This window comes from Alternaria atra (assembly GCF_907166805.1).
Source record: "Alternaria atra isolate CS162 genome assembly, contig: 28, whole genome shotgun sequence".
Lineage (NCBI taxonomy): Eukaryota > Fungi > Ascomycota > Dothideomycetes > Pleosporales > Pleosporaceae > Alternaria > Alternaria atra.
The window spans coordinates 49,228-65,685 of NW_025091326.1; the positions used below are offsets into that span (position 1 = coordinate 49,228).

Sequence of the window (16,458 nt, forward strand, 5' to 3'; positions counted from 1 at the left end):
GATGGGGATCACTCGTACGTCGCTGGCCTGTGATTGCGAAAGCGTTCAAATCATTGTGAGCCAATTTTGGGTAGATTTGGAAACGAGGAAGCCGAGGTCTTGCTAGCGCAACGTGATTCAGCGGTTCCATGTTCGTGTTGCTGGAACACGATGGCAGGTATCGTTCGGTTCTCAAGAAGTACATGGCAGACACAGTCGGTTCTCTGACGCGCACGCTCAACAGCGAGATGGCAGTCGCGTGCTGGTACAAAGATGTGGCGTGTGAGCAACTTGCTGATAGGGTACTAGGTCGGTAGCGCCGTATTTAGCAGACGTGACCTGTCAAGTCGGGTTCGTGTATGCCGTGAACCACTGACCTCATACTGGGGATAATGCATTGATGTGCAAGCAGCCATCGTTCATCGCTGCTGCTTGATAGACATGACTGCGGAGTGGTGTGTAGGACGATGATCTTGGCTTGGTGTTTGTCTCCTCTTAATCGTCAGACGATTACAACGCACCGCTCGTTAACGAGCGTCCGCAGTATGTGACTGGCCGTTGCGATCACCGACGGGCTCCCCAAGTTCAGACAAGCTGTTTCGTACGCGATAGCTATGCAGAAGGCATCGAGCTGCATGCAGTATAGTCGTAGAAGGATTCTGGAATATTGCTGCTCCGGTGCTCGGTACTGCTAACCTTGGCCCAAGAGCTGGTAGCAGCTGGTAGTCCGTGAGGAACGGAGTGCAAATCGGAGAGGTGGGGGAGGAGTAGCGTGGCAGGATTTTGCTTCTGGGCCGCGCCAAAGTCGCGAAGGAACAAGAGGGCAAATGGGGTACATTAGTTCCCATAGCACTGCGTGAGGCTCAACAAGCATGCTTGACTACGGTAGCGTGGTCTCGGCCAACCAGGTGGGCCGGTCACAGTAGCCTCGAACCATGCACCCAGCGCTTGGTCGAACTATCGGGAGGATTTTCTTGAACTAACTAGTGTAAGACTGGTAATACGGTGATGATTAGTTGCGCAATGTGTCTGGAGGCGAAAATTTCGTACTCTGTATGCACGGAGTCTGTCAGCCTCTCCGCTCAACAATCGGGGTCCATTCAATACCTTGATCTTCCAAGGTTGGAACGGGACATAGCTGGCTATGTGGTCCGTTAAGGGAGCTCAAGGCCGCCCCGAGAGAATCGATAATGTCGGAGTCGCCTCCACTACGCATGGGGCGCGTCACACCATGGTGCTTCCCCGTGGAGCAGGAGTTTTATGGGGATCACGAGACACAAATCACGGCTGTCTCGTGACATGCATATCTGTGATGATGGGGAGTTTGCAGGCATGACGAGTTTCATCCAAAGTCGCAGCTTATGTCAAGCTCCCGAGATCGCTGTTCAAGCTCGAAAGCCAAGACGGCTTGGCGAAGTTACGGTGTCGCCGTGTCAGGGACGAATGCTTTGCCCGACAATATCGGGTCGGAGTGTCTGACTCGCGAGCCGTTAGTACATGGCTGTGTATAGACATGCTCACACTCGGCCGCAGTGTATTCAGTCGGTCTGGCCACATTTCCTCAACCAAGAAACATAACTCTGTAGGCCTCTGGGCATCTACACATGCCCATGAGAGACATGACGACAATGCCTGGGGTTCGTTGGTGCCATTGTGTTCAATGCGGAGGATCGACGCAATCCACAATCCGGACAGCCGTTGAAGTCACGAGCGACACGGCATCAGCTGAAAGGCATTGCGCACGCAGTACCAAAGGTACCACGGAAGCACTGCTCGCCTGTGGTGTAGACGGCGAGCCCTATCCCCATGCGCAGGTTCAAGGCGCGCACTTTCTAGGATGCGACCACAGTTTTTCTTCGCCAATTGGCAGAAAGATTGATGACCTAAGAAGCCATGTCGTTCAGTCCCGTATCTTGATGAGATGTTCCTGAAGCACTGGATCGGCGTACCTGCAATGTTGTTGGAAGGAGGTTTGCTCGACGAACAGTAAGTGGTCGTGGCTCACTGAAGAGCAAGTTTTAACACCAGAAACCGATATTTGCTCCATATGAAGCAAGCACGGCAATGATGCGACAAACAAGAGATATGGACAGTAGGTTGCGGATATGAGCTCAATGTCAATAGAGGCAAGTCGTACCTTGCTCGCCAACCAACCAATGGCAGCGCATGTCAACGCGTCGTTGCTTCCCCACCAAAACGCGTCTTTCACCCACCTTCACCGCCCCTCCAAGCAACCTCACATCCACCTCCCGAAAAATGTCAGAAACCCCCGTCCCAATCCACGAGCCGCCATCTCTACCCTCATCTCCCCTCCCAAAGCGAACCAAGGTCATTGATCCCACACCTCTCTCCCACACCTCCACCCTACCAAGAGGAACAGACTCGGGCGCTGCAACACCGACACCCTTGGCAGCTACACACCTCCCAAGCCACGACAACATGGCAGCACTACAGCCTCCAGCGTCCATTGCCGCATCATCGTCAGCAGCAGCAGAACAACAATTGCAAGTCCAATTGCTGAGCCCAAACGCCAAGGCGCCGACAAAGGGAAGTGCTTTTGCTGCTGGACATGATCTGTATAGTGCAGAGGACACTATGATCCCTGCACGGGGAAGGGCTTTGGTAAAGACGGATATCAAGATCTCGGTGCCAGACGGGACGTGTACGTATCCCTCTTCTGGACTTGCCCAGTCCAGCTATTCTTTTATAAATTGGATGCATGAGACTGACGAATTTCGGATATAGACGGAAGAGTAGCACCTCGCTCCGGCCTGGCTTTCAAACACGGCATCGATACAATGGCCGGCGTAATTGACGCAGACTACCGCGGCCCCGTTGGTGTCATCCTCGCCAATCTGTCGGAAACAGACTTCCTCGTCAAGATCGGTGACCGAATCGCCCAGCTTATAGTGGAACGGGTTGTCATGCCCAATGTCGTCGTGGTCGAGGAACTAGAAGACACAGTGAGGGGTGCTGGTGGTTTCGGCAGCACAGGGGGCTTCGGTGCGGCTGCGAAAGTAGCAGCGGCAGATAGTACCAAGGCTTAGGTGGCTGCATACGTGGTAGTTTGTAGGCTGGCTAAAACATGTTACGACGTGCTGGGTATGGTAATGGCCCCCGGTTGCTTGCTAGTGGAGCACCTGCTGGCTTATTCGAATGAGCCGAGTACCGTTGGTGACGGAAGACAACACCTCGATGAGCTCGCAGGCACTATGCGAGGTCAATTGGCCAAGCCGAGGCCAAATTTGTACTTCAGGACATGCTGGTGGGTGCGGCTGCGCTACTAGTGCGAACGAGCCACTGTGCAGGTGCTGGCGAGCAGATGAATGTTTTGTTGTCCGGCTTGGATTCAATCTTTCGCTGATCATCGTATCAACGAGCGGTCGATGGTTCGGCCATTGAAGCTTGACGCGTAAGGTCTATACAACCAAATATCATGAATCCCCAGCATCCTTCTTCTCACCCTCTCTGATAACTTTACCCTGCGTCCCCTCTTGTAGCACCTGCATCGCACCACCATCCTTGGTCCCAACACCCAGATGTAGCCCACTCAATTCATCAGGCTTCCTCTTGCCAACATCCCTAGGTACACTTTCGCCCTCATGCACTGCTCGAGGTCTGAACCTTTCAAGGTCCGGCGGATCCAACATCTCCTTCACGTACCGCGGAACCGTGACTTCACTAGCATTCATGAGCGCCAAATGACGCTTCTTGCTAACTTCCTCGTCCGCCTCGTCGCCTTCACCACGGCCTCCTTTCGCGGCGCGAGCATCGTATGCAGCCATCTTGTCCTGACAGGCGGATGTTGTGCGGGTGAGTATGGCTTGCATGGACGCGAGAACCTTCTGACACGCTTTCGCCAAGGGAAGTTCCTCGGCTGGCACATCATCAGGTGACCGCCAGCTTGGTTTCGCATGTAGATTCAACTCTGGCGTAGAAGCAGCGTGTACGGCTTCGATGAGACGGGGGATTGTCAGCGCGGCGAACATGTCTCCTGTTCCTGAGAAGAAGAGAGGGAGTTGTGGCGTGTCGATGCGGAAGAGACGTGGTTTGTAGTCTGAGGTTGCAGTCGAGCCGATGATTGTGAGGTTTTCGATATCGTTCAGGTCGATCTGCGGTGCTTGGGATTGTGAGGTTGACTGAGATGTTGCTGCATTGGGTTGCTGCGGATCGGAGGGGGTATGTGTGCCGGTGCCGGCCTTTGATACTGGTCTCGAGGGTATGGTCTGGTTGTCGCGTGTCAAGCGCAAGGATGTGATAATTACGTGTGGAACCTGGTAGGTCTTGTGGAGGACTTGGATTGCAGCGGCGAGAGACTTAAGGTCGGTGATGGGGGTATCAGATAGTAGTCTGTGTTCAGTCAGCAACTATCGCGCTTTGTTTGGCAGGTTTTTGAGTGTACTCACTCGGCCTCGAACTGGTTTGGCAGTATGAGATCTGCCTCACGCAACAGTCCCTTGTACTCTGGCACTTCATCCTCTGGAATATACAGCTTGCCGTTGTCACCCATGACCGGATCGAGCACTGTCTTCGTTAGATTTGCACAGTACAATCTAGTGCAGCCACACACCCCAGAAGAAGCTACCAGGCTTCGTGCCAGCATTGAACTTGATATCTCTGCCAATCGTCCCTATGGCTTGTACGGCCTCGGCGCTGGGCATGTATCCCGTCAGGAGTACGTCAAAGTTGGTCAGGTTCGATTGGCGTAATCCTTCGTAGAGGTCGAGGATCTCGGGTGCGGAGGTTTTTGTGCCTTTAATCTGCTTGTATGCGGTGTGGTTGCTGTAGTGCACAGTGTTGATTGCAGAGACGTCGCAACCTAGCGATTGCATGACAAAAGTGGCCATTTTGTTCCCGACATAGCTCAGCTCAATGTCAGTGTGCTGCATGTATCACGGCGGCACGCGACTCACCCATGGACTACCTGTCGCATGTCAGTTACAGGCCTCATATTCCGCTTGTGAGTCTTACATGACTGGCGATGGCGAGCACGCGCGTATCCGGTATCAGCGTGTCGGAAGCCATATCTGCACGAAAGAGAGGAATAATCAGGCGACGGAGGTGGAACACAGGTACAAAAGTGCAGGCGGGGTATGTTGTTGATTTACTATGTTGATCTTCTTATCTGAAATTCCACGCGGTATGACGTGAAGCCGTTGGTGGGGCAGTAACTTTCCTTTTGTGCCTAGGGCGCGGAACACACCACGCGGGACCGCGTGCTCGCCAATGTCGCACGCCAGAACCATGAACCTAACAGACGCTCGATGCATATCAAAGCCATTGCGCCGCAAATCCCCCCACATCTATCCAGAAAACATGCCGCTCGTGTGTTAATAAAATCATGATGCGTTTACTCTTCGTCGCCAATCTACTCAAATTAGCAACGTTACTGTGCAGTATGAATTGGGTCCTTACCTTGGGTGCGAGGTAGAACCTCAGGTAGCTGTTGTCTTGGAGAGCGTACTCGACAAGCAGAGGCACCTCGCTGGAAAGGCAAAGCTTGACTGAATCTGACAGACCACTGGCCTTGCAGAAGTTGGTCAGGTATTTCAGCGAGAAGGTGAGCGACACGGGCTCGTTCATGTCAATCAAGACCGCCTCGGACTCCTTGTCGACACTAGGATCTTGCTTGAGGATGACGGATCCCGAACCAATGTCACCAGAGCATGCAAACTTGACACCCTCCTTGGTGCATTCGATCGAAACTAGATAGACATTAGTTCGTGCTTCAATGTTCGGCCGCGCCGTCCCATGTTTCAAAAGACGTACCCGACTCTGACAATGCACTCAAATCTCTGCAGATGCGCTGGAACTCAGCAGCAGGCAGCGTGATTGTGGCTGCGTAGTCCGTCTCGGGAATACCCAGATGCTCCTGGTCGATGTCCATGAGCTTAATGTCATATTCGCTGATTCTAGCTGCGCTCTTGGTCTCGAAGACCAGATTGACAACATCTGGCGCATCCTCCGCCTTGATGGTGAGGATGTCGTCGCTTCCAGCAGCACGCAGCACCTTTGTGAGAGATCCGAGGTTGATACCGAGCGCGATGTTGCGGTCGCAGCGGAAGGGAGAGAAAGCTTCGGACTTGAGCATCATGGAAACGAGAGCGACGTGCGAGTTGTCCATGGCTTGGAGCGCGATACCAGAGTCATTGCAGTCGAAGTTGCAGTCCTGTACGAGGTCCTTGATGGCATCGACGACCTGCTCAGTGTTAGAATGGCTTATGTTAAGCTTTGTTGCGTGAATGTACATACCTTCTTCAGGACGTTGGCCTGGTTTAAGCGTGCCTCAAGCACTGCAGACTATTAGCTTCGCTCGCTACATGCAGCGTAAAACACATACTGTTGGATGTGAAGTGAGATTAAGAGGGTACGGTAACGCTGAAGGGGGTATACAAAGCGTGGTTGTGCAGGAGACAATTGCGGTGGAGGCAACAATCAATGGAGGGGAACGCGAAAGTGGTTGGCAAACGCGTCGGCCACGCGCTAAATCAGCACAGGGCATAAAGTGTCGCCAAGACCTTACATTATGCGCCTGAGTGGTTGTGGATGTAGTAGGAGATATCATGGCTTTAGGAATACACAGTACCTCGCTCATGACAATAAAAGCTGGCACATCTTTCGTTGAAACTGTGACATGGCAGTATGGTCTGCGACCCACCATTATGTTTGCAACAATCAGAGAGAAGCACGATCATAGCAAATCCAGAATTTGCGAAACGTATGTCGGAATTTGATGTACTGAAATGGGTATCATGATGGGACGATGCAAGCACAACTCATCCGTACCTTAAACCACCTGTCGCTCATTCCAGCACTGCTCGCCTCTGTTATGGATGGCAATAACTTCCCACTTCCTGGCTTGCAGTAGTGCGTTTCTTCCCTGGTGATATTGGGCATCTCAAAGCTCCATCATTCGTGCCTTTGTCCGATTTTAGTGAGCTCTGAAGGCTAACGCCTCCCCTAGTCCACCAACACGACCGCATCCGTGGTTATCATATGTCCGCATTCCAAGTGTCCGCTCATCTTGCACTCTACAGCTCTACAGCCTCACGCCCTGACCAAGCCATAGAATAACGTCCAGGTAAGCACGAATCCACTCAAGCCCCCAAACACATCGCCGAGCCACAAGTCACCTAGTGGCCGGTAGAAGTATGCGCCAGGCTTTCCATCTGTCTTGAGCGCAAAGAGCAGCACTGACACCACTAGCGAACCTAGCAGATAGAATATGAAGCCTGCGTACGACTCGAGGCCCAGTGTGCCGGCGGCGACACCGAACAGCGATGCGGTAAGGCTGCGGATGTTGGAGACGACCTACAGCAAGTACGAGTCAGTGGATGAGAACGACGATGGGTAGGTGACTTTGACATTCCACGAATAATCTGGTGTGGCTTGGTGGTAGGCGTACCTGGGTGTTGTGCTGAACGCTGCTTGCGACGATTGGGTCGATGGCGAGTTGTCGCTCTTGGTCCAAGGCTGATGCCGCCATTGTGTATGTAGTATCGCGTTGAGCGCCTGCAACGTCAAAGTCTTGCTAGATATTACGGAGGTAATCGGTCAAGAGCCGGGTGTTTGATTCGGCCGTATGGTTGCTGCTCCGGTTGGGCGAGTCAACGGAGGTTCGGATACGACGTCGCGCGAATATGCAGATATCAGGAATCTTTTCGATAGATACGGGATGTTCGGAAAGGCTCCAAGACGTGCGATGACGCTATGTTGGCTGCTCGTGATACCTCTGGACGTGGTGGAGGTGTTCGGTGCACGGAAGTGGAGAATGGCCCGTGCGTGGACCCTTGACAGCATCACGCCTCGGAGCACCTGCCAACACCTTCAACACGTGTGGTAGAGCGACTGAGAAGATTCATTGTTGCGTATCCTATTTGCCTGGAAATTCCTCCTAATCATAATCACACATCGTCATAGAGAGGACCGTATCCCTCCAGGTACCTTGACATGTCAGCTTAACGCATTGTTTAGTAATGTGAGCCAAGTACTTACTGTTCCAGATGGGGGGATAGAAAGTAATTCGGGGTCTCTCTTGCAGCTCGTAGATAAGCAATTGCTTGCTGAAAATACCGACCGTTGGCCATGACCGAGGTGATGTTTCCAAGACTCATAAACGCCTCGGCAGCCTGTACAAGGTTAACGAGACAAGATATTGGCCGAAACTTTACTCACCATAGACAGAAGATGGCCGGTGACGACGCCCTGTTCTGTTGCTACGTATACTGCGCGCTGGAGATAGTCGGTAGCTGGTAACAACAATCCCCGGGCTTCGATATAGACTGCTTGGTGTAGTCGCTGTTCGGCTTCAACCAAGCCCCTTGTCGTTGAGCTCAGGAGTCTAAAATTGCTTGTATCGCTGCTAAAAGAATTTCTCTCTGTCCGCGCAATACTTGACAAAGCTTTTTGCGCTCGCAGCAACCAGTTTCGACCAATTACTGTGACAATCAGCGGTGATGGCTATAGCGTCGGAGGAACTTACAAGTTAGAATGTCAACGTTTTCTGGATATATCTGCAGCAAGGTCACTAGCTGACGCAGACACCAGTCCCCTAAGTCTTGAACAGCACCATTATCAGCATCGGCAAAGGCCACACGCTGAAAGACGCTGATAAGCGGCAACTGCCATTTTCTGCGTTCTTCATCCGGAACCGCATCAACTATTTCGAAAGAGGCGGTTGTGTTGCGGATTGCTGGCAGTTGGTCCCGCCAGGAGGCAGGAGATGTATCGAGATTGGCGTTTATGAGTTCGACAGTTTCCATCAACCTTTGTATCATACTGTCATCCATGTCGGCAAGAAGAAATAGGTGTAAAGACCAGAGAATAAAAAGCAATAGGCGTATGCTCTATGTAATCGTGACAAACACAATATATGAGGCAACCGTCGAACCAGCATGTACATAGACATGGTCTGCTAGACGGGCCTGCTTGGAAAGCTGCGGCTCATCCTGGTGGCTGTACCCGGCACAGGCAAAGCATTCTTGCTTAGTGCCCGGATACACTGGAGGTTAAAACGTGACTGACGGAATGTCATGAGCAGATCTTGTGTGAGCTATCGGAATAGCCCAGGCTCATCCACGTAAACGGACGTAGCTAGATGCGCGTCTGCGGGTTGCGCCAAAGCAGTACCATTCCGTAACGACCCCCATGCTCATGGCTATAGCAGCTAAACCCGAGCAAATGAGAAGTGGTGGCAAGGAGGCGAAAGACTGTGGAATCTTCTTGTAGACACAAGATATTTGCTCCGTTGCCTGCGGTCCAGTTCCGCGCCGGGACATTGAAGTCGTTCTTGTCAAGATGTTTTACAAGGTTGCCATGTCGTGCTTTGTAAGCTTGGAGCTTCAAGCCTGAAGCTCTCACGTCCCGATTAGCTCAGCACGGAGAATTGCGATGGAACTACGAAGTTGCTTTTGCGGGATCTGCAAGCTGCCCACGTTGCAGATGCAATGCTGCAGGTACGTCATCGGCATTGTTATCGATTACAATGGAGCGAGCTGATACTTGACGGTGTATACGACAAAAGAGCCTCTTCGCATTATTGCGGACGTGTTGAAAGCCGAGCATGTTTAATCAGCCGAACAGCGAGTAATCCACTAGTATCGTTTAGACGGGTCGGAAGTGCGATGGGGAACATTGGTCCGTTCAACGTCTAGGATGGCATGGGTTCAGAGAATATGTGAGGCTATGCGACTGACTCGCCGCTGTTCCGCAGGCTCAAGAGGGGGGCACGCTCTCAGCTAGCTGTATGTTCAGTTCACAGGAGCGGTCAAGATAGTCGTCGGTCTACCCGGTCGTACAGCTTCGAGGTGACATGACAGCCACCAACAATTGCGCCTCGAGGTTACGCGCGCGTATGCAAGGAACAAGGGGTAACATGTTTGAGGGGGGTGCTGCCAGTGCGTAAACGAGCGAACGTTCCCCATGAATGTTTCATGCCAATCACAGACTACTGGCTCATTTCCCGGACCCCGACCTTAGTACTACTACTAGTCGACTACTCGAACCACTCCATGTGTCTCCAACGCTCCCTCCTGCTTCCGCCAATAACAACAATAACAACAACAAACCTCATCGTTGCTTGACAGTTCCCACCATTGGGCCCCACGCCGACCACGCGCCCGCCGCCCCTGCAGCTGCCATCCCCGCCATCTCCATATCACGGGCACCTTCCGTCTCTGGATTAGAGCACCCGCAACTATCACAAGCGATCGAGCGGGAATCGACGACGACAACCAAAATCGCACCATGCGGCGGTAGCGACATGGAGAACATGATATCCGACGACTCGCCTCTTGCGCAGTTGCTTCAAGGTGGGAGACCCCGGCACTATGACGATGCGCTACGCCATGGATATTAACCGTCGTGTCTAGGAGAAGGTACTGGATCACCCGACACCTCCCCGTCCACCACCTTTCCGCAGAGCTTTGCACCCCGCGGGCCTTCAACGCTGCAATCGAGGATAAGAGACAAGCTCCCACAGCCGCTACGAATACACGCCCGCCATGGCTCCATCGCTCGCATACACACGGCATGTTCGGTACGACTGCGACCTCTCCCCCAGTACCATGATGGATGGTTATTAACATGGTGCAGAAAGCCGTCAATTCCCGCATCGGACGCGCCGACAACGAACGCTTCCTCGAGCAGTTCCGCTACCTCATCGTCGCTTCCCAGCTGCTCGGGGAACAGGGAGGCCTGCGCGCATCCGCCATTCCCAGCTTCGCGACGGACGGACGCCTCGCCTCTCACGAATTCAAGGTCGCCAGGATAAGCCCCATCGGCGCCGCCGTCACGGGTACAACTGCCTTCGCACTGGCATGGCTGGTGCACTGGTCGCGACGCCAGCCTGTCTTTAGCAAGAGCAGAACCCTGCTGGTGGTTCTGGTATTCGCTGCTGTCGCTACAGCCGGTTATACCTACATGCGACGACAGTGGCTGCAATACCTAAGACAAGAGGCAGTAAAGGGCGCGTCTGATTTGGTTGCAAACCTGCAAGCGTTCGAAGCCTCAACGTCATCTGCGCTCGCATTAATCCAAGAAGTGGAACTCGTTTCACGTGGCTATCGCTTGTAGGTCATCTTCCGTCTAAATTCCGTGCTACACGTACTAACACCGCGCAGGAGCAGCCCCTTGCCTCCCATATCACGTATCGAAGAGAAGGGACAGGTTCGCCGTTGTCAGAGACTACGAAAGAACCTCCGAGCTGCATACGCCGACGTCGTCCCCATCCTTGCCGAACAATGCCGTAACCTGAGCCAGCTAATTCAAGAGGACGACTTGGAAAAGTATCTAGACGTTTACGAGATCAGCAATCCGGACATGCAGGAAGCAGCCTTGGGCTACAGCGACTCTGAATTCGATGACGCCGAAACATTGAAAGCGCTACGGATTCTGCAGTATCGCTTGTCAACTCTACGACGTGTTTACCTCTGTTCTCTCCTGGCAATGGAGGCAGACGGCGGCAAACCCGATTTCGCGCGATGGTCGACAGTGGTCGATTCAATGCTAAATACGGCCCGGCCTGTTGGAGAATGGAGCGAGAAATTCAACCGCGTGCTCGCTGAAGAAGAGCAGTTCATACTCCCGTCGCCAGCCAAGGTAGCACCGACCCCTGGTCGGGAGAAGATCCGCAATTCCGTGCGCAAATTGTCGGGGTTGTCAAGTGGAATCCGAGGCCTGCAAGCCAAGATGCAAGTACTCCGCGAGGAGACTAGTAAAAGCTTAGAAGATACCGAAGACGTGACTGACCTGGGCCACTCCCTCCTTGCCCAGTACGACTCGATCGGTGCCGATCTAAAGAGTTTGGTACAAGCTTGGGAAGCAGGCAAAAATGCGCTCGCCCTGAATATCGATCGGCACGAGCGCAGGATCTCACAAGCATCGAGTGGGTTGCGCTCGCCTGTTCCAAGCCTAGGCGGTCTGACTGCGGTCGATGAAGGCAGTCCGTCTGATGCACTGCGTGCTCTTAATGGCGAATTGCTGAGTCCTCATCAGAGTGCTCCGTCGAGCGATCAAGGCAGCACATCCGACGACGAAGTGTTCGAAGCTATTGCCATTCCGAAGACCAGAGCCACCATGTCGAGAGAAGAGCGTATGCAGAAGATCCAAGACGACCGCCTTCGGCAAGCTTCGTTACGTGAGCAGCGGGATGCGAGCACCAACATGCTGAGAGAGTTGGAGTCAGTTATCAATTTGAGGCCACACCGAGTCTCAGCGCCTCCGGCCGGCGCACGAGTTACAAGCCTTTAAAGCATCATTTCCTTTTATTCACCTGTTTGGACTACCGACGGCTGCCACATGGCGCATCTCTTTCGCTTGCTTTGTTTCTTGGCGCGCATTGGGTCTCAATCTGATTCTGGGCATTTACGCTATACCACTGTCGCGGTCGTATTTACTTTCCTATCACATATCTTGGAGTCGGAGGACTAATGTCTATAACGCATACCTTGTGGTCAGAACACCCACACAGAGTAGTAATGACAAATATCAACATCGTCAAGAACAAGATCGGTTATGAGGGGCTCGCAATTCGCTCTGTCGTTTTTTCGCAAGTTGAGACTTGGTCTTGGGTACACGACAACGTGGCTGACGGATGTTGGTCACGGAGATTTCACCATCCTTGAACCTTGCGGTAGCGAAAAACAGCTATTGGCGAGCCACAGTATTCGCTGCATGAAGAGCCAGTAACGTCTTCATGTTTAGTCACACATGCGAAAGGTTACGAATACACACAATGCCCTTGATATGAATTGTTTCGACGTCAGACACCTAGTACTGTAGAAAGCGGTCTTCCGCTTCAGTGGAAATAATGCAACTCTCATCATCTTTTTCCATCAGAATCGCAGGCCAGGTGATTGATGATTCCAGCAGCATGCTTATTCTATCTCCTCGTGCATACCGAAGTTACACAAGTAAGATGGAAGAATTGATGAACCACGAAATGCTCCGGACAATCACCCACTCCGATGATGCCTGGCAAATTTCCGCTCTGGATGGGCTAAGGCGCAGGTGAAACTGAGTTTACGATGGACCGCGACCGATGGACTAACCGCTCTTGCCCAAGACGACCGGGTGATCCTTCCTATTGGGCTGATCGACGAGTCGTTGACACCAGCCCCTGCCATCGACCTCCATCGTCGTGTGTACTTGCCCTCTGAACTGTCTTCACTTCACCCCACTGCTTCACACCAGCCGATGATGAGACTAGCTTGCTTCTGCCATGTTTCTATCTCTATTTCTATGACTCTCATGAACAAGCAACATCCAATGTGAACACGTTCCTCGAGGCTCACGGCGGAAAGCGCAGCTAACGACCCGGACCCTCTATCGAGTACCGACCCAGAGTAATCACTCATCTCAACACAAACATCAATGTCTGCTCAAAGAAAACCCCTCTAAGGTATTGGCATTATGAAAGAAAGGACGCGGAAAGAGACAGAATGAGATGTAAAAGAGAGGAGTGATTGACAAGAAACTTGGAGTACACAAAACGTGCTGCCCGTCTTTGAGACCGGCTCTATCGGGCCGCTTTGACCGACCCTAGGGACCACACCTACCAAAGCTTGTTCAATCTTCATCATCGTCCACGACGCCATCGGTCCGCGGTACGGGAGGGGGCGCACCGTGTCGCCTGCGCATATGGACTCTCAGCCCATCCGAGCGAGCGTACTGCCTGCCACAACCTTCGATTGGACACGGATATCGGGCTTTGGCTCGATTAGATCCGACACAAGCTTGAGTCTTGAGGTGACGCGTCAGGTTTCCCAGAGCGTGTACACCTGTTAAGACGGTGCCGCAGCGATACGGACAGGGCACGCTGTACTCCGCATCGATCGCAGATCTCTCTAGCGATTGGACTGGCGGTATGGGGTATATGGCATCGGGAGGTGATGCGCAGACGTTCGCCGTTGGAGCAGCATAAGAGTATGGTGGTCCCTGGCTTCACACCAACATCAGCATCAGCCAGCAAACTCCAGGAGCACCACATACTAGCCTGATGTAGCGGACGAAGGTGACGGAGGCACATGAGCCGCTTCTATGGTAGTGTACCCCTGGTTCATTGGGTAACTGGCTGTTGAATAAGCAGTTCCGTGACTATTGCCTGGTCAGCAGACGTCTAACATTCATCGCGTAGCATACACGTACTCATACGGGTTAGCATAAGGCTGCGGCATTGTATATCCATACGACGGTACGGGAGCACTCTGCGAATAAACTACTGCGTTAGAGTGCGACTGGTATACACTACTGCCGACAGTGTTGTGTCCTGGCGGAAGTGTTTGTTGGTAGCCACGGTGGGGATAGTAGGCACCGTGAGGCTGGGCATACGCGGGCACTTGGGGCCAGCGCTGGGTGTACACTCCAGGTCCGGATAAAGGAGAGGTTATCCTCATTGCCTGCTCAGCTCTACTACCACAAACCACTACGGGTGCGAACGATGCTCTTCTCCTATACTCTTCGTCCTCTTGCGACCATGACGCCTCGTCACGCCTCTGCGTCTGATCATACGCCATGAAGCCGATGGTTCCCGGAACTGTCTTGGGAATCGTCTGAGAAGATTTTGCCCGTACAGATGTTCGAAATTGAACAAGCTCTCCAACGGAACAATTCTGATGACTCCCATGAGGTGACGTAAAGCTGTTTTGGGGGTGTCACTAAGCTAGCTGTTGAGTCTAGCGAAGCACCTCAGTGCGCTATGTCTCTGTCAGTTTCCTACTCTCCAGCCAAAGATCAACCTACAGAAAATGAGGCTTACAAGTCCGAATCAGGGAGATTCAAAAAGAACTGACAATCAAAAAAGTGGTCTTCTGGGTGACCTAGGATACGCACAGTGTTTATGCCGCTATGCGTACTCAACAACGAGTGATTCAGTTGGAACAGAAGACGCGCTGCGGCCGGTGGACGACCCTTAGCTGAGGCACAACAGCCCGTTACACAAGGAGACCGGCAAGGTCAACGCCAGGGCACATCGCGCCTAACTGTGTACTTGTCTGTCGAACCGGAACGCGGATCTGCCCCGTCAACATATCTGCGTCTCAGCTTGAAGGGCAAGGGCTTGTGCAACGATCGTTAGTTGATGTTCACGTCAATCAGGTATGCTATAGTGACACCGGATGTGGCACAGAACATGAGAAGCGTGGTTAGCCTCTATGCGGTGGCCTTTGCCGCCTAGGGTGTATTGCAAAATTACGGCATGCGCGCGGCTGCGGTTGCCGCGACGGGACGCCTTCTCTCTAAGACCACTCCAAGAAGCAGGCAAATATACTAGGAAGTGCACATAAGGCCATGCCCTGCCGGGGTACCTTGATGCCATGTGCAGATATGGTCACCCACACACTCGTTCAGTGCTCACGCGTCATTGTGGTCTAATGCGCACTGGCATCGCCGATGACTACAAGGCGCTCAATTTCTCAAGCCGACGTGTAGGTATAACCACGCCTGAGGGTTCCTATGTCCACGTCGTTAGCTCATCCCACCTACGGTTTCAGCAAGTCTCTAGATGAACCCAGAGCTATGATGTCGATATCGCGGGTATCAGTAATAAGCGTAACGGCGGACGAAACGGGCGAGTATGTTATGCGTCCTAGCCTGGCTCACCCATGCCAGCACGCCTTGTGCTTCCTGCACGTCTTACTTGCAGCGGAACTGTGACGAATACGAAGCTGCGTAGCGCTTCGCCAATATTTGGTGCTTATCAAGGGCTCTCTTGTTCAGGCACACATATTGCAGTATCGACAATGCTTTCTTGCAAGACAAAGTGCGTTGACGGGACGGCTCGTGACCGGCGCAGCGCCGGCTAATAGTGGAACTTGCTCTACCCTTTCCACGCCTTACCGATAAATTTGACCGGGCCGACAGCTTCCCTATTGGTAGGGAGTGTCTTTCCGTATGGCGAATGATATTCCAAGAGAACGATATCAGCGAAGGCAATATTGTGGACTACAACAGACGATCATGTCACCAAAGATCATAATCCGAGCCAGATGTTTTTCGTCGCTACCCCATGAACATTGGATATATACAGGCTGTAACGGCTCAGAGAACGAAACACAAGAGGGGTACCCTTCAGAGAAATGGTCTCCTCTATAACTCAATCCAATTCATCACCACCACGAGAATACGTTCCCAGCTACTCGGTTTCAAAACTGTGGATTCGACCCAGCCCTACGGAACAAAGAAAGTCCATTTACGCTTAGCCACGCCCAAATCTCTCTATCCGCCGTTTTCTCTAGGTGTCATGATGACGCACATGGCTGCATAACAGCATGACTCGTAGTAAACAAAGTCTGGGTAGCGGAAGCATACATACACCTAATGTTTAGGTCGCAAGATAGGCCACTGCGCGTATTACATTTTGTCACCTTTTGCTTTACATCTTCGGACAGGCATTCGAAGAGATAGTACTGTTGTGGACAGGGTTCCCGCTGTATGGCACGATACGCGCCTGCATGGCCTTCAGGCACTGATCGAAATCGGTTG

At 52.6% G+C, this 16,458-nt stretch overlaps 5 protein-coding genes across 5 annotated transcripts; 2 read left to right on the forward strand and 3 right to left on the reverse strand.

The window, feature by feature from the left end:
• Positions 1-2,235: 2,235 nt before the first annotated feature.
• On the forward strand, positions 2,236-3,026 carry ALTATR162_LOCUS7046 (uncharacterized protein; the record flags this gene model as incomplete). Its single annotated transcript, XM_043314672.1, has 2 exons — positions 2,236-2,641; positions 2,725-3,026. 2 exons carry the CDS (start codon positions 2,236-2,238, stop codon positions 3,024-3,026), a joined length of 708 nt encoding a protein of 235 aa, XP_043170607.1.
• Positions 3,027-3,413: 387 nt separating this feature from the next.
• ALTATR162_LOCUS7047 (uncharacterized protein) lies at positions 3,414-4,826 on the reverse strand (the record flags this gene model as incomplete). The annotated part of the gene is made up of 3 exons (XM_043314673.1): positions 3,414-4,329; positions 4,386-4,503; positions 4,550-4,826. 3 exons carry the CDS (start codon positions 4,824-4,826, stop codon positions 3,414-3,416), a joined length of 1,311 nt encoding a protein of 436 aa, XP_043170608.1.
• A 503-nt stretch (positions 4,827-5,329) lies between these two features.
• ALTATR162_LOCUS7048 (uncharacterized protein) lies at positions 5,330-7,465 on the reverse strand (the record flags this gene model as incomplete). The annotated part of the gene is made up of 6 exons (XM_043314674.1): positions 5,330-5,347; positions 5,395-5,684; positions 5,749-6,178; positions 6,232-6,272; positions 7,113-7,290; positions 7,385-7,465. The coding sequence occupies 6 exons, from the start codon at positions 7,463-7,465 to the stop codon at positions 5,330-5,332; spliced, it is 1,038 nt and encodes a 345-aa protein (XP_043170609.1).
• A 418-nt stretch (positions 7,466-7,883) lies between these two features.
• Positions 7,884-8,768, reverse strand: ALTATR162_LOCUS7049 (uncharacterized protein; the record flags this gene model as incomplete). The annotated part of the gene is made up of 4 exons (XM_043314675.1): positions 7,884-7,923; positions 7,975-8,108; positions 8,155-8,417; positions 8,462-8,768. 4 exons carry the CDS (start codon positions 8,766-8,768, stop codon positions 7,884-7,886), a joined length of 744 nt encoding a protein of 247 aa, XP_043170610.1.
• A 1,795-nt stretch (positions 8,769-10,563) lies between these two features.
• On the forward strand, positions 10,564-12,228 carry ALTATR162_LOCUS7050 (uncharacterized protein; the record flags this gene model as incomplete). The annotated part of the gene is made up of 2 exons (XM_043314676.1): positions 10,564-11,048; positions 11,100-12,228. The coding sequence occupies 2 exons, from the start codon at positions 10,564-10,566 to the stop codon at positions 12,226-12,228; spliced, it is 1,614 nt and encodes a 537-aa protein (XP_043170611.1).
• Between the last annotated feature and the right edge of the window lie 4,230 nt (positions 12,229-16,458).